General features: G+C 61.5%; 4 protein-coding genes across 4 annotated transcripts in view; 2 read left to right on the top strand and 2 right to left on the bottom strand.

Moving 5' to 3' along the window:
- The window catches only part of LOC118700330 (kinase suppressor of Ras 2-like), a gene marked incomplete at its 3' end in the record, with an annotated part of 68,951 nt that extends 61,529 nt beyond the window's left edge, over positions 1-7,422 (bottom strand). Inside the window, exons 1-2 of the mRNA XM_036404745.1 lie at positions 7,243-7,422; positions 95-235 (exon numbers count right to left, since the gene is read on the bottom strand). Of these exons, the coding sequence (XP_036260638.1) occupies positions 95-235; positions 7,243-7,419 (318 nt within the window). The remainder of the gene's footprint in view (positions 1-94; positions 236-7,242) is intronic.
- Positions 7,423-12,874: 5,452 nt separating this feature from the next.
- LOC118700334 (replication factor C subunit 5) lies at positions 12,875-15,432 on the top strand. Its single transcript, XM_036404749.1, has 11 exons — positions 12,875-12,904; positions 13,008-13,072; positions 13,187-13,323; positions 13,579-13,658; positions 13,876-13,949; positions 14,084-14,243; positions 14,335-14,416; positions 14,496-14,625; positions 14,807-14,884; positions 14,968-15,022; positions 15,160-15,432. The coding sequence occupies exons 3-11, from the start codon at positions 13,312-13,314 to the stop codon at positions 15,254-15,256; spliced, it is 768 nt and encodes a 255-aa protein (XP_036260642.1). The 5' UTR covers positions 12,875-12,904; positions 13,008-13,072; positions 13,187-13,311; the 3' UTR covers positions 15,257-15,432.
- Positions 15,433-15,841: 409 nt separating this feature from the next.
- Positions 15,842-20,005, bottom strand: LOC118700333 (WD repeat and SOCS box-containing protein 2-like). Its single transcript, XM_036404748.2, is given in 10 exon segments — positions 15,842-16,463; positions 16,648-16,755; positions 17,121-17,234; positions 17,673-17,845; positions 18,020-18,120; positions 18,404-18,535; positions 18,708-18,891; positions 18,893-18,944; positions 19,669-19,843; positions 19,935-20,005. Coding segments are annotated over 10 exon segments (1,218 nt in total). The 5' UTR covers positions 19,951-20,005; the 3' UTR covers positions 15,842-16,300.
- Positions 20,006-21,793: 1,788 nt separating this feature from the next.
- LOC118700332 (rasGAP-activating-like protein 1) lies at positions 21,794-26,552 on the top strand (the record flags this gene model as incomplete). Its single annotated transcript, XM_036404747.1, is given in 17 exon segments — positions 21,794-21,892; positions 23,081-23,137; positions 23,226-23,339; positions 23,431-23,492; positions 23,572-23,701; positions 24,433-24,514; positions 24,643-24,780; positions 24,991-25,079; positions 25,179-25,296; positions 25,379-25,532; positions 25,716-25,784; positions 25,861-25,924; positions 25,926-25,970; positions 26,124-26,218; positions 26,221-26,315; positions 26,416-26,518; positions 26,521-26,552. Coding segments are annotated over 17 exon segments (1,512 nt in total), but the record flags the coding sequence as incomplete, so codon positions are not given.
- Positions 26,553-27,525: the final 973 nt, after the last annotated feature.

Below are 27,525 nucleotides of genomic sequence, written 5' to 3' on the forward strand. Positions count from 1 at the left end.
AGGAAAGGAAAGGAAAGGAAAGGAAAGGAAAGGAAAGGAAAGGAAAGGAAAGGAAAGGAAAGGCTCCCTCTCTTTTCCCTTGGCCAGCCCTTACCTCCATCACCTCCTTGCGGATGTCGACGATGCGGAACCAGTGCAGGAGCTGGGGGAAGCCCTCCAGTTTGGCATTGCGCTCCTGCAGGGCCACCTTCCTCTTGCAGGACAGCTGCCGGCTGAAATACTTCACCAGTTTGCTCTGGAAAAGAAGGGGAAACCCTCATGGGATCCCCCACTGGCACCCGGGGCTCAGCTCTCACTCTGCCTCATCCCAAGGCCCCAAAACACTCCTGCAGCCAAGGGCAACACTCAAGAGCATCGAGGTTTGGTGTCCAAGAGGGAATTTCCCCCTTAAAAAATCCCTTTATCAGCTCCTTCATCCCCAGGCCAGTGCTGGGGTCTCGTTCAGGGGGTGGGCAGCCCTTGGCACCTCCTGTGGGGTGTGGGGGGGACAGGGGGCACTGGCACCACTTTTCCCACAAATGCTGCCCCATCCCAGTGCTGCCCAGCCACCCACAGGACACTTCCCATTTCTACTCCCAGCCTCAGGGCCAAGAGAGCCCTAAAGGACACAGACTCCTCTCTTACACCTAGGTTTGATGCCAAGAACACCCCAAACATCCTTCAAAAGCCACACTCCCCTCTTTTACCCCCCACAAAAACCCTACAAGGGGAGCAGCCACAGCATCACATCCCAAGGCTGGCATGTGGCATTTTCTCCTCATTCCCCCCTCACCAACCAAATCTTCCTCTCTCCAGAGCCATCCCCCCTCTCTGCTCCTTTGCAGCCCCATCCCTGCTCGGATCACCCCCCAAAATCCCCCAAATCCTCCCACCCCGAGGCTGGAGCTGTTCCCAGCCACAGCCCAGCTCCCAAAATGAAGCTGCCCTCCTTTCCTGGGAATTCAGAGCAGGGCTGGGAAGCTGCTGGGATTTCCTGCTCCTGCTTTTCCAGCTGGGTGATTCCCCGTTGCCTGCAGCACTAGATGGTGCTGTGCCTCTGCTCCTGCACACCCCAAAAACAGCCGGGTGGAATATGGGCTGCTTTGGGGTACAGGGGTGAGGGGAGAACCCCCTGGTGGGATTTGGGAGCTTTGCCATCTTTCCCTGCCCTTTCCTGGAAATTAAATTTCCTCCATTCCCCCCACTCCTTCCCCATTCCCAGCTCACCTCTCCATGATGGCTGTGGGGGCTGCCCTGTCCCCAGCCCCATTCCCACCCCAGGACCCTGATTTTGGCACTGGTGACGCTCAGAAATCACCTTTATTCCCTTTGGGATCCCACCTGGAGAGGCTGAATGGAGAACAGGCTGGGGCAGGATGTGGATTTTTTAGGAATTTCTTTTCCTGGTCTTTTGTGTCCATGCAAGGGCATTTTTTGGGAGACAGGAGCCGCCTCTGGGTGTGTTCAAAGTGCCTGGGGCTGCTTCAGCTCCAAAAGCCTGGAGCGTGTTTGGGGTGTGAGATCCGGGCTGATCCTTAAACCTTTGATTGTCTGTTTTGGGAATGTTTTTCCTTAAAAGTCAGCCCTGAAAGTGGGGCAGGGCTCTGCAGAGCTGAGGGCTCCCTGCAGCCCCCCAAGTCCGGCTTTGCCTCATTTTTGGGGCAAATTTTTGATTTTCAGGAATTAATCAGAGGTTGTGACCACCCCGAAAATCACCCCCAGGTGGGTGAGGGCCCTGCCAGGGTTGTCACCCCCTGGCAGCTTCTCCCCATCCTCAGCCTGGCTACCAGAGATTAATTCCTGAAAATTAACCCCCAAAAATGAGGCAAAGCTGGATCTGAGGGGCTGCAGGGAGCCTTCAGCTCTGCAGAGCCCTGCCCCACTTCCAGGGCTGATTTTTAAGGAAAAACATTCCCAAAACAGACAATCAAAGGTTTAAGGATCAGCCCGGATCTCACACCCCAAACACGCTCCAGGCTTTTGGAGCTGAAGCAGCCCCAGGCGCTTTGAACACACCCAGAGGTGGCTCCTGTCTCCCAAAAAATGCCCTTGCATGGACACAAAACACCAGGAAAAGAAATTCCTAAAAAATCCACATCCTGCCCCAGCCTGTTCTCCATTCAGCCTCTCCAGGTGGGATCCCAAAGGGAATAAAGGTGATTTCTGAGAGTCACCAGTGCCAAAATCAGGGTCCTGGGGTGGGAATGGGGCTGGGGACAGGGCAGCCCCCACAGCCATCATGCAGAGGTGAGCTGGGAATGGGGAAAGAGTGGGGGAATGGAGGAAATTTAATTTCCAGGTCGGGGAAACTCACCCCCACGGAGCCCTTGAGTGACAGGAGGGGTCATTTTTAACCCAAAAGGGGACCCCGCTGGGACCCCCAGGTGCTCTGCTCCATGGATTTGCTCCAGCCAAGGAAAAAGAAGCCCAAAAACGCCTCTGTAAAATCCAGAGGCTCTCGGTGTTTGCTGGGGATGGAAAGGGGAGGGAATTCCCTACGGAGCTGCTCTGCCTCCCGCTCATCCTGGCACGGAGCAAATTTGGGAAATGCCGCGTTCCTGCTGTGGCACAGCCTCCTCCGTGCCTCAGTTTCCCTGCCTGGAAGCGGGCAGGGGGCACAAGGAGAGGGGCGGGAATCCCGCGGATCCCTCCCTTCCTGCTGGTGGAATTTGCTGCTGGTCCAGCTGCGGATGCTGCATTTTCCTGTGGAGCTGGGGTTGTTTTCCCACCTTCCCAGCGCCTTTCCCTGCCGCAGCCCTGCCCGGGGGAAAGGCGGGAGCGGTGCTCTGGGATGAAGGAGTGAAACCATCAGGATTCCCATCCAGCAGCTCCTGGAACCCCGCAGCTCCTTGGAAACAGCGTCCCTGCCGCCCCGGGGGCGGAGAAGCGATGTCCCCGCTCCATGTCACTCCACGGGACCTCGGGTGACCCCGGCCTGGAGAGGGGCCGGGATCACCCAGGGCTGGAGCCGGATTTCCCAATTCCCCGAGCGGGAATTTCCCTGGGCTCATCCCAAAGGCAGCACGGCCGCGAGCGGCCGCTGCCCCCGGCCCCGGCAGGTTCCGAGCCGGTCTCCAAGGAGCCAAAGGGCGGCTGTTCCCCCCTGGAATGGGATCCTTGACGTCAGCCGGGCTGGAGACAGCACCAGCCCTGCCTGGAGACCGGGACAGGCGCTGGAAAATCCAGGAGGGGGAAGTTCATTCATTCATCTGGCAGCCGTGGGGAATGCCCATCCCATCCCATCCCATCCCATCCCATCCCATCCCATCCCATCCCATCCCATCCCACCCCAGCTGGATCAGCACATCCTTCATACCACCTCTCATTTCACTTCTTCTGCACCCCTAAAAATCCTTTTCCATGACAAGAAACACAACCAGAGCAGCTCCCTCCAAGGGGCTCGTTATTCCAGAGGCACCTGGAGCAGCCTGGGGCTGGGGAATTCCTTGCCACGGTTCCATTTTCTCTCTCAGGGGCTCTCCCAAGGTCCTGTTGGGCTTGTGAGATGTTTCTGCCTCTGCTCATCCTTTATTTCAGGAGATGCTAAATGGTCCCTGGGGATTTTGCTGGGAATACAGGAGCCAAAATGTCTCTATCCAGCATCCAGGGAGGATCCAGCTCTGGGAAAAGTGCGCTGTGCTCCCCCATGGTATGAGACAGCAGAGAATCCACACGTTCAGGCAGTGAAAATCACAAAATCATGGAATGGTTTGGGTTGGAAGGAGCTTAAAGCTCATCCAGTTCCACTCCATGGGCAGGGACACCTTCCACTATCCCAGGTTGCTCCAAGCCCCATCCAACCTGGCCTTGGCCAGGGATCCAGGGGCAGCCCCAGCTGCTCTGGGCCAATCCCAGGGCTGGAACAGCATCTCCAGAGCCTGTGGAGGTTTGGGAATGGCCACAGCTCTTTCCTCAGAGCCTCTTCCCATCCTCACCACACAACAGCCAAAAGTATCCTGGGAGAGTTCCCTGTTCCTGGCAGGAGCAGGGCAGCCCAGGGAGAGGGAAGTGTTGATCCTGGAGCCATCCACCAGTTCCTGGGAGCTCTGACCCTCATTTTGGCACTGGGATGGGGTTTAACCCCACAGACAGAACAGTGCTGTGGAACAGTTGGGAATATTGCCCAGCTCCAAGCAAATTTTCCTTCTGCTGTTCCCAAACTCCACCGAACACAGCACCCCCTATCCATATTTACACCCCAAACTCCACCAAACACAGCACCCCCTATCCATATTTACACCCCAAACTCCACCAAACACAGCACCCCCTATCCATATTTACACCCCAAACTCCACCAAACACAGCATCCCTTATCCATATTTACACCCCAACCCCAAATTTAGAGCCATAAAGCTCAAGTGCCACACTTGGACACGGATAAAACCCCACAGTCCAGGCAGGTCTGAGGGAGAATAAACACTCAGCTCCTTCTGGATGCTGCCCCATAGGAAGTAAACCAGTCTTGATTCCTACTCCAGAGGTTTTATCCCAGCTGCTGCCTTGGTTCCCACTGGAACCTGTCCCAAGGCATAAAGAAGACCCAAAAAGTCTCCCAGCTCCAAGGATTGACACTGGTACCCATTCCAAAAACACTGCACAGCAGGATGCAGGAGGATGGGAGTTCAGCCTAACTTAAGGTGGCTTAAAACAAAAAAAAAAGAAGGGAAAAACTTCTGTTAATCCAGCAAAATCAATGTTTAGCCTATGAAGATTAACCCATTAAAAGATTAATCCAAAACCCCATGGATTCTCCCATTTTATTCCAGGTTCATGCTGACACAAAGGCTGGGCACTGTCTCCAGTGCCACATCCCAGGTCACCCCTCCCTTTGCATGGCACTGCCCAGCCCGGCTCTGCTGCCACCAGATGGGAAGGGAAGAGGCACCGAGCGAGGCCTCGGAGTCTGTGCCACGTCCTTGGGACGTGGTGGTGGCAGCAGGGACTCAGGGACACAGAGACTCAGGGACTTGGGGACTCAGGGCCAAGCTGAGCTCCTGCTGACGCTGGTGGCAACCCAGGACAACGCCAGGAGCCAGCCCAGGGCTGGCATCGGGAATGTGGCCCTGGATTCACTCCCCTTGTGGGAATCACCCTGGGTTTGAGGTGAAAAACAACCAGAGGGTGTCAGCAGGGATGTCCTTGGCTGGAACATCCCAAGCTCTCGGTTCGGGGGTGTTTTAGGGATGGCAGTGCCAGGGCTCCCTGTGGCTGGCACTGAGTGATCCATAGGGGCTGGAGAGGTGCTTCCCTTTGAGTATTTGTAGGATAACATCCCACAAAAAAACCTCCAGACCCTTCATCCAGCCCCAGTGGCACTGGGATGCTGGGAAGGAGCATCCCACCAGGATGGCATCCCCCAAAAACCTCCAAACCCTTCATCCAGCCCCAGTTTCGCTGCCCCAGTACCACTGGGATGCTGGGAAGGAGCATCCCACCAGGATGGCATCCCCCAAAAACCTCCAAACCCTTCATCCAGCCCCAGTTTGTCTGCCCCAGTGGCACTGGGATGCTGGGAAGGAGCATCTCACCAGGATGGCATCCCCCAAAAACCTCCAAACCCTTCATCCAGCCCCAGTTTGGCTGTCCCAGTGGCACTGGGATGCTGGGAAGGCGCATCCCACCACAATGACTCCACCACACTCCCCTGCTCCCTTCCATGTCCATGGGACACAGACAGGGAATCCTCAGTGCTGACCTCAACAAGGCCACTCACTCCATGTGGGATGAGCTCCTGGAGTCCTGCACCTCCTGGCAGGTTCTCCTGGGGATTTGGAGCCTGCCTGCATCCCAAAAAGTCTCCAGCACACCCCAAAACCACTGTTATCCCTCTCCTGAGGTTGCTCCAGCACCAACAGCTCCCAGTCCCTCACACAGAGAGTTGGGATGAAGCAGGGCTGGGATCAAGGTGACAGCAGGATGGGAGTGGGAATGAGCCTAAGCTGGGAGGCAGAGCAGGGAGCTGCACCCCAAACCTGGGGTCTCCCCATGAGTGGCACAGACAGCAGTGATGTGGTGATGCCCCAGTTGTTCCCACAGCACTTGGGGAGCAGAAGCAGCAGGACAGGGTGCTCCAGTCCTGTCCAGAGCCACGAGCTGCCCCACAGAGGGGCTGCAGGAGCAGCTGAAAGGCCTGAGAGGGATCAGGCTCTGAAACCCCCCCAGCCACAGCCCCAGCTCGGCGCCAGCCGCCCCCACAGCAGCAGCACAGCCCCGCTGGCGTCTCCCCAGGGTCACGGCCTCGCTCCTCCTGCTCTGTGCCAGCTGCAGGGATCCCACTCAGCCCTGGGAATCCCTGGCTGTTCCCTGCCCCTCCCAGCTCACCGACCTCCTGCTGAACTACAAATTCACCTCAGTGAGGGCTCAGCACTCTCCAAAAGGAGCCTCATCCCCTGGGAGGCAGGGGTGGGGAGGGGAGAAGGCAGCTGGGCTGGGGGCTGCTGCCTGGAGGGAGGGATGCAGGTGGGCCAGGGGGATGCACCTGGGCCAGGGGGATACAGCTGGGCCAGGGGGATGCAGCCAGCTGGGACATCTGGAGCCTGCTGGAAGGGATTCAGGTGGGCTGAGGGGATGCAGCTCAAGGAAGGGGATTCAGCCAGGCCCAGGGGATGCAGGTGGGCTGAGGGGATGCTGCCTGCTGGAAGGGATGCAGCCAGGCCCGTGGGATGCAGCCTGCCACAAGGAATGCAGGTGGGCCGAAGGGATGCAGTCCAGGGAAAGGGATGCAGGCAGGCAGGCTGGGGGGATGGAGGCAGGCAGCAGGGGTGCAGGTGGGCCGATGGGATGCAGCCCGGTGGAAGGGATGCAGCCCAGCTGGAGCAGGAGCCGGGAGGAAGGGATGGGGCCGGGCCGGGGGATGCAGGAAGGGGGAGGGGATGCAGGTGGGCCGGGAGATGGGTGCAGGTGGGCCGGGAGATGGGTGCAGGTGGGCCGGGAGATGGGTGCAGGTGGGCCGGGAGATGCCGCCTGCCGGGCGGTGGAAGCCGGGGGAGGAACGCGGCCGGGCCGAGGGATGCCGGGGGATACCGGGGGATACCGGGGGGATACCGGGAGGATACCGGGGGGCTGCGGCCGTGGCCGGGCGGCCCCGGTGGGTGCCGGCAGCAGGGTTCGGGGGTCCCGGACCCACCTCGGGGCCACCTGCAGAGCGCGCAGCCTCACTCGGGCGCACCGCAGCGCCGCGGGGGAACCCGCCGCGGCCCGGGGGGGGTGGGGGGGAGACTGATGGGGGGCTGTTGATGTTGGGGGGGGTCGGCGGGCCCGTACCTCCAGGGTGCGGATCTCCTTCTGCGTGAGGTCGTTGGAGGCGGCGCACTTGGTGCGGAGCCCCTCCAGGTTGGAGATGCTGATGTCGATCATGTTCTGGACCAGCTCGCACTGCTGCAGCGCCTTCTGCAGACTCAGCTCCTGCTCCTCGCTCCTCGTCATGTTGTCCTCATCCATCGCTCGCCGCCCCCCCCCCCCCCCCGCCCGCCCGCCCGCCCTCCCCTCCGCCCGCCGCCGCCGCGGCCCCCCCGTTCGCTCGGCTCCGCTCGCCGGCCCCCGCCGCCGCTCAGCCCCGCTCGGCCGCGGCCCGCAGCATCGCGGTGCCCACCGAGCCGTCAGCGCGGCGCCGCCGCCGCTACCCCCCCCCCCGGGCGCGGCGGGGCGGGGGCGGGGGCGGCGCGCTCCGGCTCCGCGGGGCCGCGCTCGCTGCGCGCCGCTCCGCGCGGGAACCCCCGCACACCCCCGGCCCGGCACCCCCGGGCCCGGCAGCGCCGCGGCATCCGCACCGCCCCCACAGCCACACACACATCGGCATCCTCAGCAGCACCCCCGCATCATCCTCAGCAACCCCCCCAACCTTATCAACACCCCCATCGTCATCAACACATCCCCCCAAGCTTATCAACATCCCCACACCCCCACACCCACACCTCCCCATCCTCATCATCAGCCCCCCTCCATCAATATCCCCCCAACGTTATCATCACCCCCAGCCCCATCACACCCACACCTCCCCATCTTCATAACTACCCCCCCAAATCAACATCCCCCCAACCTTATCATCACCCCCATCCCATCACCTTCCCATATCCTCATCGCCCCCTTGCCCACACCCCCATCCTCATCAACACCCCCATACCTTATCAACACCCCCATCGTCATCAACACACCCCTCAACCTTATCAACATCCCTCCAGCCTCATCACCCCCGCCTCTATCACCCTCATACCCCACACCTCCCCATCCTCATCATCACCTCCCCACCTTGCCCACACCCCCATCCTCATCAACACCCCCCTACTTTATCAACACCCCCATCCTCATCACCCCCAACACCATCACCCCCATCACTTTTCCATCTTCATCGTCACCCCATCCTCATCACCCCCAGCTCCCTCGCAGCCCCCAGCCCCAGCACTTTCCCACCATCCCCGCATCTCCTCATCCTCATCAGCACCCCCATTCTCAACTCCACCCATCCCTATCCCCACCCACCCCATGCCCCAAACCCCCATATCTCTCTATCCTCATCACCATCCTTCCATCCCCATCCCCTGTCCCCACTCCTCCCCATCCTCATAAGAATTCCCCCATTCCCATCCCATCCCCCTCCCCCATCCAACCCCCCATCTCCTTCCCATCCCCATCCCCCCATACATGCTCATCCCAGTCCCTCTGACCCCAGGAATGGGACAGGAGGGGAGCACCAGGGGGGAAGAGGGCAGGGAGGATGGGGGGGGGGGGGGTGGTGGTGAAATGGGGGTCTGGGATAATGGGGGGGGGCTGGAAATGGGGGTCTGGGATAATGGGGGGGGGATGGAGATGGGGGTCTGGGATAATGGGGGGGATGGAAATGGGGGTCTGGAGCAATGGGGGGGATGGAAATGGGGGTCTGGAGCAATGGGGGGGGCTGGAAATGGGGGTCTGGGATAATGGGGGGGGATGGAAATGGGCGTCTGGGATAATTGGGGGCTCTGGGGTAATGGGGAGTAAATGAGGAAGGGGGGGCTTGGACATTGAGGGGCTGGGGAAATGAGGGGGGGGCTGGAAATGGGGGTGGGGGCATTGGGATTATAATGGGGGCTGGGGAATGTGGGGGACCTGAGGTAATGGGGGAAAATGGGGCATTGTGGGGGCTGGGGCAGAGATGGAGGATGGAAATGGGGGGCTCTGGGGAAATGGGAAGGTCTGGGGCACTGTGGGGGATCTGGGGCACTGGAGGGGGCATTGGAGGGTCTGGGGCACTGGGGATTCCTGCTCTGGGGCAATGGAGGCCAAGCCTGGCCAGCACTCGGGAATTATTCCAGAGAGACAGAGCCAGGATGATGCTCCCAGAGCCTTCACCTGCTCCAGGCACAGCGTCCTCAGAGCTGTGACCTCCCTGCCTCTGGATGTGTGACTTCATTCCCAGCTGGCATCTCTGTCCCAGCCCCTCCCAGCTCTGGGGAGCACAAAGCCAAATTCCCAATGACTCACAGTGGTCGAGTCCCTCCGAGTTGGAATGTGGCTAAAAAAGCTGGAAATCTGCTGATTTTTGCCTTTCTTTTTAAATTTTTAAATCAGGACTTTTAATTTCCAGGCTCATCTCCAAGCTGGGATGTCCCTTTTCTGTCCTGTCCCCAAGGCTGGCTATGACATCAAATACTGCCAGGGAAGGGAAGGGAAGGGAAGGGAAGGGAAGGGAAGGGAAGGGAAGGGAAGGGAAGGGAAGGGAAGGGAAGGGAAGGGAAGGGAAGGGAAGGGAAGGGAAGGGAAGGGAAGGGAAGGGAAGGGAAGGGAAGGGAAGGGAAGGGAAGGGAAGGGAAATATGAAATAAATTGCAAGCAGGGAGACTCCACTGGGATAAAAGCACCCATCCCAAAAGCCTGCAGCTGCAGGGATTTTGGATGTTCACCAAACCTCATCCTTCCCAAAAATCCCTACAGCAGCCTGTGGGATAGCTCCCATGCTTGGAGCTGGCCATGGTCTGAGAGATGGATGAACATTCCAGGCAGTGGGAATGGCACAATCAGTCCACATAAAAATATCTGGTAATATTTTAATTGACTTCTCTGGGCTTTCTCCATGAGAAAAGAGTTTGGAGTGACTCAGAGTCTCCAAACTGGGTTAATGTTCCCTCAGTGCCAAAGGTGCTCTTCCAGGCACGGCATCCTGCTGGGAAGGGAGAGGGAATGCCCTGGCATGGCCACTCCACCCCAGCAGACCAACACCACTGCACCACACCAGGGGTTTCCCACCAAATTCCCCCCAAACCCCCCCACATCAATGAGGGTTCATTGCTCCAGCTTGGGGTGAGCTGCTCCACAGGAGCCTTTGGGTTCAGCATTGGGATTTCCTGGTTATTCATATGGCAAAGAACCTCTTCAGCTCCACATGGGGTGGGGGCATCCCTGGGATTTCAGCTCTCAAGGAGCACCTGTTTAATCCTCTGTGGAAGAGCATCTCTGTCCCATCACCTCTGTCCTGTCACCATCATCCCTGTCACCATCACCTCTGTCCCATCACCTCTGTCATCATCTCTGTCCTATCATCCCTGTCCCCATCATCCCTGTCACCATCATCTCTGTCCCCACCATCCCTGTCACCATCATCCATCTCATCATCATCTCAGTCCCCACCATCCTGTCCCATCACCTCTGTCCCATCACCTCTGTCATCATTTCTGTCACCATCATCTCTGTCCTATCATCCCTGTTCCATCAACCCTGTCACCACCTCTGTCACCATCATGCCTGCCCCATCATCTGTCTCCTCATCTCCATCACCATCATTCCTATCACCATCTCCCTGTCCCATCATCCCTGTCCCCCATCACCTCTGTCCCCATCACCTTTGTCCCATCATCTCTGTCCCATCATCCCTGTCCCATCAACACTGTCACCACCATGCCTGTCCCATCTTCCCTGTCCCATCATCTCCATCCCATCAGCTCTGTCCCCACCACCTCTATCCCATCTTCCCTGTCCCACCACCACCTCTGTCCCCTCATCTCCAGCCAGGAGGGAAATCAGAGCCATCCCAAGGGCATGCACCCATCAGTTGAACCCCATTAAACAACACCCCAAAGATTTTCCCTGCTCTGGAGCCCGGGATTTATTAATGATGGGGAAACACCTGGAAAAATCCATGTAGGAGGAAAAGAGCCTGCCCCAGGAGAAGGCAGGTCCAGGGGGACAGCAGCAGCTCTGGATCCAGGACGTGCAGGAAAATCCCAGCTCCCGGCTGTTCCCAGGTGCCTGGGAAGGACCTGGAGGCTCCGAAGGGAAGGGCCATCTGTCACGGCTGTCACGTGCCCAGAGGGACAGCTGAGGCTGCTGCCCTCAGCCTCCAGCTCCTGCTTTCCTTTATGGGGCTGCAAGGGAAAAAAAGGGGGAAAAACCCCAGGAAAGCAGCTGCCCTCCAGCAGATTTTTGGGCTTTTATAGGATTCAGCCTGGAGCTCTTGATGTTTTCACTTCCCTTGTCAGTAATAGCATTTTTCTAGGGATTTTTTTTGCCTGCCCTGTACCTCTACTTCCCAATGGATTGCCTCCCATCCTCACTCCAGCTGTGTTTTCCCAACCGGTGCCTCTCACTCCTGCCTGCTTTCCTTTCTGAAGCATCGCTCCAGCAGCCTGGGCTGATTCTCCCCTCTAAGCTACTTCTCTAAAGGAGGCTCCAGGGCTTTTCCAGAGGCACTGGGAAGCAGCAGGGACAGGGATAAAGGTGTTTTGTGCTGGCAGCCACCTCTGGAGTTTGCTGCTCCTGTCACACTGGGAGGATCCCAGATCCCCTCTCCTCAGGTGTCCCTGCACCCAAAGGTGCCCCTCTCATCCCATCGGTGTTCCAGGGGCAGGGGCACTGTCCTTTCCCAAAACCTTGATCCAGCAATTCCTGCTGCCGTGATTTCCCCAGGATTGCTGGTGAACACCAGCACCGTGCTCTTCCCACAAGCACAGAATCATGGAATGGCTTGGGTTGGAAGGGACCTAAAAGGTCACCTCGTTCCACGCCCTGCCATGGGCAGGGGCAGCAGAATGGGGAATTCTCCCTCTCCACTCAGGTCAGATCCCAATGGGAACACTGGGGCAAAGAACAGGAGGGACCTGGAGCTGCTGGGGAGAGTCCAGAGGAGGCCATGGAGATGCTCCAAGGGCTGGAGCCAGGCTGGGGGTGCTCACCTGGAGAGGAGAAGGCTCCAGGGACACCTCAGAGCCCCTTGCAGGGCCTAAAGAGGCTCCAGGAGAGCTGCAAAGGGACTGGGGACAAGGCATGGAGGGACAGGACCCAGGGAATGGCTCCCACTGCCAGAGGGCAGGGATGGATGGGATATTGGGAATCAGGAATTGTTCCCTGGCAGGGTGGGCAGGCCCTGGCACAGGTGCCCAGAGCAGCTGGGGCTGCTCCTGGATCCCTGGCAGTGCCCAAGGCCAGGCTGGACACTGGGGCTGGGAGCAGCCTGGGACAGTGGGAGGTGTCCCTGCCACGGCAGGGGTGGCACTGGGTGATCCTGTGGGAATCTCTGTGGTCCTCAGGCCACCCATCCCTCTGCTCTGGAGCCAGGCTGGGAGAGCTGGGGGTGCTCACCTGGAGAGGAGAAGGCTCCAGGGACACCTCAGAGCCCCTGCCAGGGCCTAAAGGGGCTCCAGGAGAACTGGAGAGGGACTGGGGACAAGGGATGGAGGGACAGGACCCAGGGAATGGCTCCCACTGCAGAGGGCAGGGATGGATGGGATATTGGGCATTAGGAATTGTTCCCTGGCAGGGTGGGGAAGGGCTGGGATGGCATTCCCAGCGCAGTTATCCCCGGGGTCCCGGAATTCTGGCAGGGGCCGGGATTTCCCCGCTCCGCCGGGACCCGCCCGTCCCCTCAGGCCGGCCCCGCCCCAGCGCTCTCGCGCGCTTGGCGGCGCTCTCGCGAGACTTCCCAACATGGCGCCGGCGGGCAGCGCGAACCTGCCGTGGTACGGCCGGGAGCGGGGGGATACCGGGACACCGGGATACCGGGGTAACGCGGCGGGAGCTGCCCCGGCGCTCACTCCCCTCTCCTTTCCTTCCCCGCTGCAGGGTGGAGAAGTACCGTCCGCAGGCGCTGTCCGAGCTGGTGTCTCACGGGGACATCCTCAGCACCGGTAGTTAATCCTCCTCCCGCTGCGGTGACCCCCTCGCCGGTCCCGGCTCTCCCCCAGCTCCGTTATCCCGCTGTTATCCCGGTGTTATCCCATTGTTATCCCGTTATCCCGCAGTGCAGCGCTTCATCAGCGAGGACCGGCTCCCCCATCTGCTCCTCTATGGGCCGCCCGGTACCGGGAAGACATCCACCATCCTGGCCTGTGCCCGGCAGCTCTACCGGGAGCGGGAGTTCGGCTCCATGGTGCTGGAGGTGAGCGGGAACACGGTGGGATGGGATGGGATGGGATGGGATGGGATGGGATGGGATGGGATGGGATGGGATCCATGGGATCCATGGGATCCATGGGATGGGATCCATGGGATGGGATGGGATGGGATCCATGGGATGGGATCCATGGGATGGGATCCATGGGATGGGATCCATGGGATGGGATGGGATCCATGGGATGGGATCCATGGGATGGGATGGGATGCAGGGATGTGGATCCACACCATTCCCTTCCAGCTCAACGCCTCCGATGACCGGGGCATTGACATCGTCCGAGGGCCCATCCTGAGCTTTGCCAGCACCAGGACCATCTTTAAGTACGTGGTGGGTCTGTGCTTCCCAAAGCTCCTATCTCTTTGCACCCTCCTGCCCTGGCACTTGGATTGGGAAGGGGATTTGGGAAGTCCCAGGGTGGGTGGGAACGTGTCCAGCAAGCAGGGAGGGTAAGGATGCAAGAAAGGCTTCCCAGGAGCCAGGCTGGGAACAAACATCCCAGCTCCCCCTTCTCCAGCACCAAACCCCTCCTTTTCCTAGGAAAGGCTTCAAGCTGGTCATCCTGGATGAAGCTGATGCCATGACCCAGGATGCTCAGAACGCCCTGAGGAGAGGTGAGGGGCACTGGGAATCCCACACCATGGGAATCCCACACTGTGGGCAGCCATGGCCTCATCCAGCCCTCACAGGGTGGGAATCAGGACAAGACAGCAGCCAAGGACCCTCCTCCCCTCCCTCCTTTTTGCAGTGATCGAGAAGTTCACAGAGAACACTCGGTTCTGCCTCATCTGCAACTACCTCTCCAAGATCATTCCCGCCCTGCAGTCCCGCTGCACCCGCTTCCGCTTCGGGCCCCTGACCCCGGAGCTGATGGTGCCGCGGCTGCAGCACGTCATCCAGCAGGAGGGGTGAGTGGGGATCCCCCCAGGGCCCCTCTGCCCCATTCCCTGCCCGGGAGGAGCAGCAGCAGCCTGGACTGCCACGGGTGTTGTTTTCCAGGGTGGACGTGACGGAGGACGGGATGAAGGCTCTGGTGACCCTCTCGAGCGGGGACATGCGCAGGGCCCTCAATATCCTGCAGGTGGGACTGTGGCCATCAGCCCCTGGCCAGCTGAGCTGGAGGGGCTTCTTTATCCTTCCTGTTCCCTCCTCTTCCTCAGAGCACCTCCATGGCCTTTGGGAAGGTGACAGAGGAGAGTGTTTACACCTGCACAGGACATCCCCTCAAGTCTGACATCGCCAACATCCTCGACTGGATGCTGAACCAGGATTTTTCCACTGCCTACCGCAGTATCCTCTACCCCGGGGGTCATTCCCAGCTGGGATAAATCCTGCTCCTTCCCAGGGATCTCTGTGGCCTCTGGGGTGGGTGCTGCTCCCTGGGGAGGCTCTTGGGATTGCTGGAAAGATGAGGAGTGGGATGTGGCAGGGAAACACCTGGAAGCAAGGCCTTGACTCGCTCTCATCCCAGAAATCATGGAGCTGAAGACGCTGAAGGGCCTGGCCCTGCAGGACATCCTCACTGAGATCCATCTCTTTGTGCACAGAGGTGGGGAAAGGCTCTGCCTCCAGATGATCCTGGAGAGGCCAAACTCCCCCTGCACTTCACTGAGTGTTTCCTTCTCTCCACAGTTGACTTCCCCCCCTCCATCCGCATCCAGCTGCTGATCAAGCTGGCAGACATCGAGTAAGTGTCACTGCCCCACTGTGGGGACCCTGGGGTGGCTTCTGGTGGTTCCTGGGCACTGCTGGCACACAGCCCGTGGCTGTGGGGGGCACCCACAGTGGTGGAAACCCCCAATGCTGCCCTTGGTCCCTCTCCAGGTACCGCCTGGCTGCTGGCACCAGCGAGAAGATCCAGCTGAGCTCCCTCATCGCCGCCTTCCAGGTCACCAGGGACCTGGTGGTGGCTGAAGCCTGATCCTGCCAGGAGGGTCTGCTGCTGGAGTTGGGAAGGACCATCAGCCCCATGCCTGGAGCTGCATCCTGCAGCTTCCCAGATCCTTTTTGGAAGCCTTGAGTGCACAGTCAGGGTAAAAAGGTTGTTAAAAAGTAGCATTATTCCCAATGGGAAAATACAGGTGCCTCCAAAGCCCAGCAGGTCACACTCGTCTTTGATTTTCCCTCCTGAAGGGAGGTGGGGGGTTAGGGGTGCACCAGCTTTCTGTGTTCAGCTGTTCCCAAGGGAAAAAACAACATCCTGGTGATGTCTGGAGGAGAATTCCCTCCACAAAGTCTGCCAGCACACAAGGGAACGTGCTGTTGCTCCAGCCACCAGCTAAGCTGGAGGATGGGGACAAACAAAACACTTCTGCATGCTCAGCATGTCTGGGAATTTGGCTGATTGAGTGCCATGCTCCAGCACGGAGAGAAAACAACAGAGGAATGGGAGCAGGGGGTGGGGTGAAGCCACCTCTTCCCACAGATGGACACCTCTGCCACCCCTCCCTGGCAGCCAGGGCGGTGCCAGGCACTCCCAGGTCACCTGAGCGAGCCAGGAGGGAAATCATGAGGAATCAATTTTTATTTATTGAGACCTGCTCGGGCTTGTCCCACTCCTGCCCACGCTGGGAGAGCAGCAGAGCCCACGCTCCAGCAGAGTGGAGGGACATTCCCAGGTGGGTGTTTTGGGGGGGGTTCAGCCCCATATTTGTGCAGGTGACAACAGCTCTGATCCCAAGCTGTTCCACCATCATCCCACACCATTGCACTCAGAAGCAGAAGCACCTGACCCAACCCAGCAGGCAGCAGGGGACAGGGGGACCTGTGTCCCACCCATGTCCCCTGCGGGGCCACCACATGGGATTTTGCTGGGTTTTTGCATTATGACACCAAAAAAAGCCCTCCACAGCCCCAAAACCACGGAGCAGCGACGCTCCTGGCTCACGGCTCGGCGTTCCTGCGGCGCCGCCGGCCCGGGCTGAGCCCCGGGGCTCACCTCTGTGCCTCTGCTCTCCCTGCTGCCTTAAAAAGTCCTGTAAGTGAGGAATTCCTTCAGCTTCCTGGGAATGGGCAGCGCCAGCACCTGGTAGGTTGTGAGGAAGGTGCGCAGGGCTTTGCGGCACAAGTGCTTGAGCGATGAGAGGACCCTCGGGGCTGTCCAGAACTGAACGTGGCCATCCCTGGTCCTGCAATGGGATCCAAACAACCCTGAGCTCAGGGCAGAGGGACACGAGGAATTCCAGCTGTGCCCAAATGAGCATGCATTCCCCAGCCCAGGAAAACTATGCCCAGGGAAGCCCAGAATTTACTAAGCTGCAGGAGGAAGGAGGAACCCTGTGTTTCTCCACCCTCTTCCTCCTGTTTACTCACCCTGTGGCAATGAATCCTCCGTGTGGGAAGTACATGCAGCACAGACCATTGGTCATGGGGGCAAAGGCCACTGGAGACCGCAGCTCCAAGGCCCAGATCCTCAGGAGCCTGTGGAGAAAGGGAGAGGACACAGTGCAGTGCCTGCTGCCAAAATAAAGCCTCTGGGATCAGATCAGATCCAAAGACAGAAAAAAGGATTTGCTTCCCATAGGAGTGTTCCTGGGAGGACTGTCCCCTGCTGAGCTAGTGACATGCTGAAGGTGGCACAGCACCTAGGAGGACATGGACCTCAGCTCAGGGTGACAGGGCCATGGCCTTGCTACCCCTTGTCACAGCCCAGCCATGGTGTTCCTGTGGGTCTGACCTTTCCCCTGATTCCAGGAATTGGTGGGGATCTGGAACATTTATTCCCCACCTCCTGAGCTCCTGGTTCATTCTGGTGTCCTCCTGGGGCCCCACAGGGGTTCACTCACCTGTCATCTGCCACTGTGGCCAGGTACAGCCCCTCAGGGGAGAAGCAGACGGAGCGCAGGGAGCTGGTGTGGATTTCACTGCTGGAGTCCAGCATGGAGTGCAACGGGACATGGCTGTGGGTGGGGACAACATTCCAGCATCAGCTCTGAGCTGCCACCAGCCCCTTCCCCAGCTGAGGCTGGCAGAGCCACCAAACTTGGCAAGCCAGACCCCCATCCTGCCTCTGGAAGCAGAGGAGTGATGATGGCTGTGCCCAGCGAGAAGGGAAAGCCACATCCAGCCCTAAAATCCTCTCTGGCATTGCTGTGTCCTGTCCCACAGTGTCCCCATGATCCACACCACAGTGTAGACATGGTAGCTGTGCCCATCCAATGGGGAAAGCCACATCCAGCCCTAAAAACCTCCCTGGCATTGCTCTGTCCTGTCCCACAGTGTCCCCATGATCCACACCACAATGTAGACATGGTGGCTGTGCCCATCCAGCAGGGAAAGCCACATCCAGCCCTAAAAACCTCCCTGGCATTGCTGTGTCCCCTCCCAGGTGGTTGTACCGCAGTGTCCTGAGCTGCTCCCCGGTGTAGGGGTCCCACATGATGACACAGGCGTCGTAGGACGCGGTGACAAGGAGCGCAGAGTCTGGGGAGAAGTCACAGGACACCACGCTGCTCTGGTGGCCCTCCAGCCTCCGGATGAGGGTGTAGGATCTCATGCTCCACAGCAGTGCCTGTGGAATTTGGGCAGGGGATCAGGCTGGGAACATCCCAAGGTTTAAAGCACATGGGCTCTGCTCCCATCTTCCAGCTCCTGAGGAGCCAGGGCAGCATGGCCTGGCCCTTCTCCAGGGGGGTTTCTGGGGACACAGCAGGCACAGGGATGGCTCCCATCCTGCAGGACTCACCGACTTCTCACCAGCAGCAGAGCAGAGCATGCTGCAGTCTGGGGAGATGGAGCAGCAGTAGACCCATTGCACGTGGCCCGACAGCACCTGCACCTGCCGCCCTGGGGACAGCAGAAATGTGTCACCAGAGGAGAACAGGACTCCTTGGCTCTGCTCTCCCTCCCTTTCCCCAGTAGGAATTCACATTGGGCTGGGGATTCCCTGGGTAAATCCCAAGGCAATGCCCTCCTGTATCTCCCAGGTTACACTCTGCTCCCAGTCACATGGCTGTGCCCTTCTGCCTCAAATACTGTCCCCTAAGGTCCCTTCCCACCACCTTCCCTCCCAGGATGGGTTTCTCCCCCTTCCCTGACCCAGCACAGGGATATCCCTGCATGTTCCTACCATTCCTGCTCAGGTCCCACACACGCAAGGTCTTGTCCCGCGAGGCCGACACGAGGATGGGGGTTCCATTGGGAGCGAAGCTCAGGTCCCTGACAACATCCTGGTGTCCCAAGAGGCTGAAGAGGAGGTGCCCTGCAGAGAGGAGCCAGGCTCAGTGCCATCCATCCACGGGGAATGAGGCAGAGCATTCATGCAGCCCTGCTTGGGACAGGGCAGGTATTGGGGAAGGGGGGAGATGGGATCTCCTTCCACAGGGGAACAAGGGGACAGCCAGCCTGAAGCCACGACAGCGAGGGCTGCTCACCTGTCTGCACCTCCCACACCTTGATCTGCCCATCGTTGAGCCCGGTGGCCAGGACCAGGCAGGGAAGCCCCACAGCACAGGCAGGATCTGTGTCCCCATCCTCAGCTGCTGGCCAGGCACTGAAGGCCAGGCCCCACACGATCTGCCCACACTCCAGAGTCTTCTCCTTGGCTGCCCCACGGCTCCAGGTCCTCCGCTTTGCTGCCCCGGCTCTTGCGCTCCGAGGTTTTGCAGCCGCTGGAGGGAGGCAGGGATGGGTGGAGTGTTCACCCCCCAGCTCCTTGCACCCATCCTCACCCCACACTGGGCAACCCCTGGGATCAATCCAAGCTTGGGGAACGAATGGATGGAGAGCAGCACTGGGAGGACACCGCTGAAACACCCTGGGCTGATCCCCCAACATGGGCAGCAAGAAAGGAGGGGGGATTCTGCCCCTCTGCCACTCAGGTGAGACACCACCTGCAGAGCTGGCCCAGCCCTGGAATTCCCAACATCAGGATGTTGTGGAGTGAGACCAGAGGAGGAGATGCTCCGAGGGCTGGAGCCCCTCTGCTCTGCAGCCAGGCTGGGAGAGCTGGGGGTGCTCACCTGGAGAGGAGAAGGCTCCAGGGACACCTCAGAGCCCCTGCCAGGGCCTAAAGGGGCTCCAGGAGAGCTGCAGAGGGACTGGGGACAAGGAATGGAGGGACAGGACCCAGGGAATGGCTCCCACTGCCAGAGGGCAGGGATGGATGGGATCTTGGGAATCAGGAATTGTTCCCTGGCAGGGTGGGCAGGCCCTGGCACAGGTGCCCAGAGCAGCTGGGGCTGCCCCTGGATCCCTGGCAGTGCCCAAGGCCAGGCTGGATGGAGCTGGGAGCACCCTGGGATGGTGGGAGGTGTCCCTGCCCATGGCAGGGGTGGGACTGGACGAGCTTTAGGGTCCCTTTTAACCCAACCCATTCCATGACTCCGCACTCACAGCTCGGCTTCCCCCAGGGGCCACGGGATCAGTTTGACCACGCAGTGTCCCTGGGACCAGGCGAACCAGGCCCCGTCGGGGGAGAAGGCGACGCTCCAGGTCTCGCAGCTGGATTTCCAATCGTAGCGCTGGGGCCGGCCCGGCTTCAGCTCCGCCAGCAGCACCGGCTCCTCTGCTGCGGGACAGCCCCGTTACCCCCAGAGCCCCCAAAGCCCCGTCACCCTCACAGACCCAGCCCCCCGTGTCCCCGCCCGGCTCCCGCTCACCTCCGCTCGGCTTCATGGCGGCCCCGCCGCCCGCTCGGCCCCGCCGGGCCCGCCCGGCCCAGGGCGGCGGCGGCGGCGGAAGCGGCGGCGCGGGGAGGGGACCTGGAGCCGCCTCCTCCGGCCCCGCCGCCACCGGCACCGCCCCGCGACCGGCATGGGGCGGGAGAGGGCGGGAGAGGGCCTGGAACGGCCTCCGTGAGGGAGAAACGGCGGGAACCGGGCCGGACCCCGCCCGCCGGGCCCGGGGCAGCGACACCCTCAGAGACCCGGCACCGGGACACCTCCCGGCAGGGACACCCTCAGGGACACACACCGGGACACCCCTGGCAGTGACACCCTCAGAGACCCGCACCGGACACACCCCCCGGCAGGGACACCCTCAGAGACCCGGCACCGGGACACCTCCCGCAGGGACACACACCGGGACATCCCCTGGCAGGGACAGCCCTCAGGACACACACAGGGACACCTCCCGGCAGTGATCCCACCCTCAGGGACACACACCGGGACACCTCCTGCAGTCCAACCTCAGGGACACCTCCGACAGTGACACCCCACAGAGAACCCGCACCGGACATCCCACTGGCAGTGACACCTTCAGGGACACACACCGGGACACCTCCCCAGGGACACCCTCACACACCCACACGGGGACACCCCTGGTAGTGACAGCCCCCCAGCACCCACAGGGACACCCCCTGGCAGTGATCCCCCTCGGCCCAACACCCACATGAGGACACCCCTGGCCAGTGACACCCCCACCGGTGACATCCCACATAGTGACAGTCCCCCACCAGCGAGTGACATCTCCTCCACAACAACCGCTCAGGAACCCCCTGGCAGTGACACCCCCAGGACCCAGCACCCGTTGGATGACGCCCCCCAATTCAGCAGCCCACACAAAAATCAGCACCCCCATATTCATACCCCCAGCAGCCCCCAAGGATCTCACTGAGCCCCCCTTTAGCAGCACCCCCATCACTCTGTGCCCCACATCAGCCCCCCAAGAACCAGAACCCCATCATCAGCCCCCCAAGAGCCAGCACCCCATCATCATCAGCCCCCCAAGAGCCAGCACCCCTCCTTTGAGCCCCTCCAGCACCCCCTGGGTGATGCCCACCCTGGCAATGCCAGCAGGACACAGCTGGCCAGCACCCCAAACTCCGCAGCCCCCCAAGCCCCCGCTATGCCTCACCAGGGCAGGGATGCTCCCCCTCAGTGCCCCTCATCCTCTCTGGCTCAGGGTCCCTGGTTTAGGGAGCGCTGGGATCGGGATGCTGCACCCACAGACACCCCAAGACCTGCAGGAGTCCCCCCAGTTTGGCTCAGGGTGTCCCCTCTGAGGGCTGGGGTCACCCGGAGGTCCCTTGGGGGTCCCATGCACCTCCTTCCTCCCCTCCTACCGAAGTCCAGTGTTCACCCATTCCCCCCCTACTTTGGCACTTTGGGGTCCAGACCGAGCTCCCCACCCTGGGGGACACCCACCCCTTGTGACATGACAGAAGCCCCTCACCACAGGTGCCACCGCTCTGCCGTGCCCCCGTGCCTCAGTTTCCCCGCCTCTAGGACGGAGGGTGGCTTTGCTGTCTGCTCGCTGGCTGGCAATGGGACCCTCCCGGTGGGCACGGTGCCACCTCCCCGCGCTCGCCCTCCGCCCTGTGCCCGCCTGGCGCAGGTGGGAGCGAAGCGGCAGCGAAAACAACCGAGGAGAGGAAAGAGGAAGAAGCGGCGGTGAGAAGCGGCGGCGGCGGCGGCGGAGGAGGAGGAGGAGGAGAAGGAGGAGGAGGAGGAGGAGGTGCTGGCAGCCCCGCGGGGCTTTGCGGGGCTCAGGGCATCCCCGGGCACCCATCGCAGCCCCCCAGGTGCCCACCCCGAAGTTCGAAGTTCGCCGGCATGGCCAAAACCGCCTGGCTGCGCTGCCGGGTGCTGGAGGGGAAGGACCTGCCCGCCAAGGACCTGTGAGTGGCTCGGGGGCTCAGGGCCCCCCTATTTCCCCCAGACCCACCCCGAGAGATGTGGCGGGGAGGGGGCGCTGGGTGCTCTGCCCTCCCTGGGTGTTCTCTTCGTACAGTTTTGGGGGTCTCTTCTAGCCCCCATTTCCCGCAAAGTGGGGGTCTGGGGTGTGCAGGCACTGCCAGCCCTCCCCATCCCCCAGGGGTGTATGAGCCCCCCAACCCCTTCACCACCCTTTTCGTGCCCCCCAGCAGGGTGGGCACAGAGGATCCCCCAAAACCTGGGGGTGACACTGGGGGGGGGGGCACAGCCCCTACACCCCCCCCCCCCACGCCTTTGTGGGGGGGGGGGGTGATCGGGGGGTGCAGGGAGGCCCCCGCCCGCTCCTGCCCCGGGGACACGGCTCAGCGGAGCTGGGTCCCGGGCACCTCCGGATGTGCCAGCTTGGCACCACCGGCCGCTCCCAGGGCCGGGCAGCCGGGAGCGGGGCCGTGTCCCTGCCTCGGGGGGCTCTGCCGCCGGGGGGTGCCCCACTGCGGGGGGCTGAGCAGAGCAGGCGATCTGCACAATGCTGGGGTGCCCGGTGTTGCTCCCAGCGTCCCCAAATCCAGCTTGGGGCTGTGGTGGGGCTGCAGAGGGGGTCGGGGGGAGCCACTCCCACTTCCCGTCCTACGGCAGGGACAGAGACTGGAGTCACGTCCCTCATCCATCTCGAGGTCTCAGTCCTTGAGGAAGCACCTCCTGGGGATTTGGGGCTCCAGCAGCGCCCCAGGGCCGGCACCCCTCGCTGCTGCTCCAGCTGCCATAACCCAGCAGAAAGGGGCTTTGCAGGGAGCGGGTGGATGGCCCCTGGATCCGTCCCTCATCCCTCTATCCTGTTCTCCCGGTGGAAAGGGCCAGACCGGTGGCACCGTGGGTGTCACAGAGACTCGGGCTGGGCTGTGCTGCTGGACAGACAGTGGTACCCACGGGTGGGTGGCACAGGGACACTGCGATGGCTCGGGATGACCCCCAGCAGGTCCCTCAGCTCAAGGAGAAAGGGGATGTCCCCATCCTGGTGTCAGCAGGCCCAGGCTCAGACCGGGCAGCTCAGCTCACCCCGGGGCTGGTGCCTCACTGTTGGGGTCTGAGGCCCCCAGGATGGGGGGATTCCCGAGTGGGGGCTACCCTGGGCACCCCCATCCCCTGCCCAGGTCTGGCTCCAGCGATCCCTACTGCGTGGTCAAGGTGGACAATGAGGTGGTGGCCAGGTACGGGGACACTGTCCCACACTGGGAGGGGACACACAGGAGTGGGGGATGCTCCCTGGGGGGACAGCCACCTCTGCCATCCCGGCAGGACAGCCACCGTGTGGAAGAGCCTGAACCCTTTTTGGGGTGAGGAAATCACGCTGCTTCTGCCCCGTGGATTCCACAGCCTCGCCATCTATGTGCTGGATGAAGACACCATTGGGTAGGGGGACAGCATGGGCAGGGCGGGCACTGGGGACCCCCCGAGAGGTGGCAGGTCCCCAGCAGTGTCCTGCTGTGTCTGTTCCTCACAGGCAGGACGATGTCATTGGCAAGGTGTCACTCAGCCACCAGCAGATCTCAGCCGAGCCACGGGGTGAGGGGGGCACAGTGGGGTGGGGGACAGCGGGACCCAAGCTGGCACCATGGGGTGCCCACGCTGTCCCCCTCGGCAGGCATTGACAGCTGGCTCAGCCTGGCACCTGTGAGCCCCGACCAGGAGGTGCAGGGTGAGATCCACCTGGAGCTGCAGGTCCCTGAGCGGGGCCACCCACGGGTGCTGCGCTGCCACCTCATCGAGGCCAGGTGGGGGCTGGCAGCTCCGGGGGCTGCCACCATCACGGGGTCTTATTTTTGACAGGAGGGAGGAGAGGAGGGGATGGGGACAGTGGTGACACAGCGTTTGTCCTCCCCTTTCCACACTCGGAATGATCCTCGCTGCGCCAGGCTGGGGACATCAGCAGTGCCAACCCACGTGTGACAATGCCATGGGGGATCAGTGGGGAGTGTGCTGCCATCCCTGCTTGGGGACAGGGACACAGGAGCACCAGGGTTTGTCCCCAGCAGAATGGTTGGCTCTCACGCAGTGTGTTTGCCCTTTGGTTTCAAAATCTGGGGAAACTGAGGCACTGCTCAGGCTGCCCGTCTGGGTTTAGGGGTGCAGATGTGTGCGCAAGTGTGTGCACGCGTGTGAGCGTGCATAGGGACACACGCACGGTGACACACACACACACAGCTGACAGATGGAGCAGCCAGCAGAGGCAGCATCCCGCTGCCATGGCAACCAAAGCGGCTGCCACGGCAACAGGATGGCCATGGGGACAGGGTGGCCATGGGGACAGCCAGGAGGGACGGCATCAGCCCCACTAGGGACTGGAGGAGGAAGGACTCCCTGGAAATGGGACACGATCCCCCCAGCATCCCCTGGCTCCTGCTGGCTGCCCCGTATGCCCAGGCGAGCTGGCACAAAGCGGGAACGTGGGGCTGCAGGGACCGTGAGGATGGGGACAAACCCTGCTGACCCCACGTCCTCACAGGGACCTGGCCCCCCGGGACGCCTCGGGCACCTCAGACCCCTTTGGCCGGGTGTCGTGCTGCGGGCACACGCTGGAGACAGCCGTGAGTCACTGCTGGGTGCTGAGTGTGGCGCCCGGTCCCCTACGGACCCAGAGCCTCGGGCACCCTCGGGCACCCTCGGGCACCGTCGGGCACCTCGTCCCTTTGGCCACCAGTCCCGGTGCCCGCAGGTAGTGAAGAAAACGCGGTTCCCGCGCTGGGATGAGGTGCTGGAGTTCGAGCTGCCAGAGGGGGAGCTGGGAGAGGCTGTGCTGAGCGTGGAGCTTTGGGACTGGGACATCGTGGGCAAGAACGACTTCCTGGGGCGGGTGAGGACCTCGGGCCACACCCGAATGGGGCCTGGGGGCACCTCTGCACCCCCTGTGCGGGGTCTGGGTGACCACAGGTTAGGACCCACCGGGATGGGGGCAGTGCCACATGCAGACCCTGCATGTCCTGGGCTGTCACCCAAGGGAGGTGCAGCACAGGGGACTGGCACATGTCCCCTCACCCATCCAGACCCTGCCTCTGTCCCCCAGGTCGAGTTCTTCGTGGACACCCTCTGCCCAGGCCCCACCAGGGGCTGGTTCCATCTCCTGCCCTTCCCCAGCACCACCGAGGACCACGGGTGAGTGCAGGCAGAGGGGACAGGGGGCTGTGACCACGGCAGCACGAGGTGGCCCCCACGGAGGGCACAGGACCCACATGAGCCCCTGTGTCATTGCAGGGGACAGCTGGGTGCCCTGAGGCTGGCAGTGAGGCTGCTGGAGGACACGGTCCTGCCCTCCCACCACTACCAGCCCCTCATCCAGCTCCTCACCGAGCCCATCCTCTGCCCAGCCCAGGTAGGTGCTGGGGCTGTGGGGAACTTTGGGGTGACCACCCCAGTGTGGAGGCCCTGCTGTGCCCACCCTGCCCTCCCCACAGAACCCCGAAGGCACAGCCCTGGCTGTCCTGGAGGAGGTGACCTCAGGGGAGAGCCGGCAGGACGTGGCCACCAAGTTGGTGAAGCTCTTCTTGTGCCAAGGGCTGGCTGTGCCCCTCCTGGACTACCTCACCAGCCGCGAGCTGGCCAGGACCAGTAAGTGCCCAGGGCCACCCTAAGAAACCCCAAGCCAGGGTCGCTCCAGATCCCCATGGAGAAAGAGTGAGGACACCAAGGGAGAGACAGGAAAGGTGCCACGTGTCCCTGGGGCTGGGCACACCAGGGACAGCTGGGACATCGCCCTGTGCCCACCTTGCCGCAGCCTCTGTGCTCTTCCAGCTGATCCCAACACCCTCTTCCGCTCCAACTCGCTGGCCTCCAAATCCATGGAGCAGTTCATGAAGGTGAGCATGGGAAGGGACACCTCCCTGCTGTCCCAGCAGGGCATCTGGGGACAAGGACAGTGCCTTCCCACCCCTTGCAGGCGGTGGGCTGCCCTACCTGCATGAGGTCCTGAAGCCGGTGGTGAACCGCATCTTTGAGGAGAAGATATGTGGAGCTGGACCCTGGCAAGATGGAGCTGAGCCGGGGCAGGTGGGCACAGGTGGATGTCTGGGAGGGGAACAGGGCACCTGGCATGTCCCTGTGTCCCCTGCAGGAAGGTGCCACCTATTGCTGCTGAGTCCATGGGTCTGGCCAGCTCAGTGCCCCATTTCCAGTGTCCCTGACCCAGAGGTGTCCCCACAGGAGGATCTCCCTCAAAGGGTCCCTGTCGGAGGTGCAGGTGCGGGAGAGCAGCCTGGAGCTGCTGAAGGGCTACCTGGGGGACATCCTTGATGCCATCGTGGCTCGGTGGACAAGTGTCCCCTCCCCATGCGGGTGGCATTCCAGCAGCTCCGCAGGCGGGTGGAGCAGCGATTCCCCTCGGCACAGCACGAGGTGGGGCCCGCGGCGGGGCTGGGGGTCTGCACAGCCCCAGGAGCACCACGCCAAGCTCAGAGCTGTGCCTGTCCCCCGAGCTGTCCCTGTCCCCCTCCAGGAGGTGCGGTACTTCTCCATCAGTGGGTTCCTCTTCCTTCGCTTCTTCGCTCCTGCTGTGCTCACCCCAAAGCTCTTTGGGCTGCGGGAGCAGCACGCGGAGCCCGCACCGGCCGCACGCTCCTGCTGCTCGCCAAGGTGGGGACAGCACGGGGACACCATGGAGGGTGGGGACACCATGGAGGGGTGGGGACACCAGGGAGGGATAGGGACCCTTGGGAAGCATGGGGAACATTGGAGAGGGACGAGGACACGAGGGAGGGATGGGGACCTTGGAGAGGGATGGGGATCCTTGGAGAGGATGGGGACACCAGGGAGGGTGGGGACCCTTGAGAAGAGATGGGCACCCTTGGGAAGGGATGGGGATCCTTGGAGAGGGATGGGGACACCAGGGAGGGGCGGGGACCCTTGGGAAGCATGGGGACATTGGAGAGGGATGGGGACACCAGGGGGGAGGGATGAGGACCCTTGGGAAGGGATGGGAATCCTTGGGAAGGGATGGGGACCCTTGGGAAGGGATGGGGATCCTTGGGAAGGGATAGGGACACCAGGGAGGGGTGGGGACCTTGGAGAGGGATGGGGACATTGGGGAGAGGTGGGGATCCTTGTGAAGGATGGGGGACCTGAGGCGGGATGAGGACCCTGGGGAGGAATAGGAAGCCTGGGAATGGATAACGACCCTGGGAAGGGATGGAGACACTGGGGAGGGATGAGAACAGAAGGAGAAGGTTGGGGAGGGATGGAAAGGATGTGGATCCTTAGGGATGGACAGGGATCTTGAGGTGGGATGTGAACTCCAGAGAGGGATGGGAACCCTTGGAGAGGGATGGGGATCCTTGGGGATTAACAGGGACCCATGGGGTGGGTGAGGGACCTGCAGAGGGATGGGGACCACTGAGAGAGACAAGGATTGTGGGGAGAGCTGAGGAGCCCAGGGAGGACAGAGACTTCTGTGAGGGATGTGGACCCTGTGGAGAGATGGGAACCCAAAGGAATGGGGAGGCCAGAAAAGCAGGAGACCCGGAGGAGGGACAGAAACCCCAGGGAATGATGGGGACCCCAAGCACAGCAGAGCCATTCCTGTCCCTGTGCCACAAACCATGGACTGGCT

This window comes from Molothrus ater, unplaced genomic scaffold (assembly GCF_012460135.2).
Source record: "Molothrus ater isolate BHLD 08-10-18 breed brown headed cowbird unplaced genomic scaffold, BPBGC_Mater_1.1 matUn_MA574, whole genome shotgun sequence".
Lineage (NCBI taxonomy): Eukaryota > Metazoa > Chordata > Aves > Passeriformes > Icteridae > Molothrus > Molothrus ater.

Excerpts from the sequence above, each read along its gene's own strand:
- LOC118700334 (XM_036404749.1), top strand. Across the intron at positions 14,244-14,334 it reads CACGTCATCCAGCAGGAGGG|GGTGGACGTGACGGAGGACG; the intron begins GTGAGTGGGGAT and ends GTTGTTTTCCAG. Across the intron at positions 15,023-15,159 it reads ATCAAGCTGGCAGACATCGA|GTACCGCCTGGCTGCTGGCA; the intron begins GTAAGTGTCACT and ends GTCCCTCTCCAG.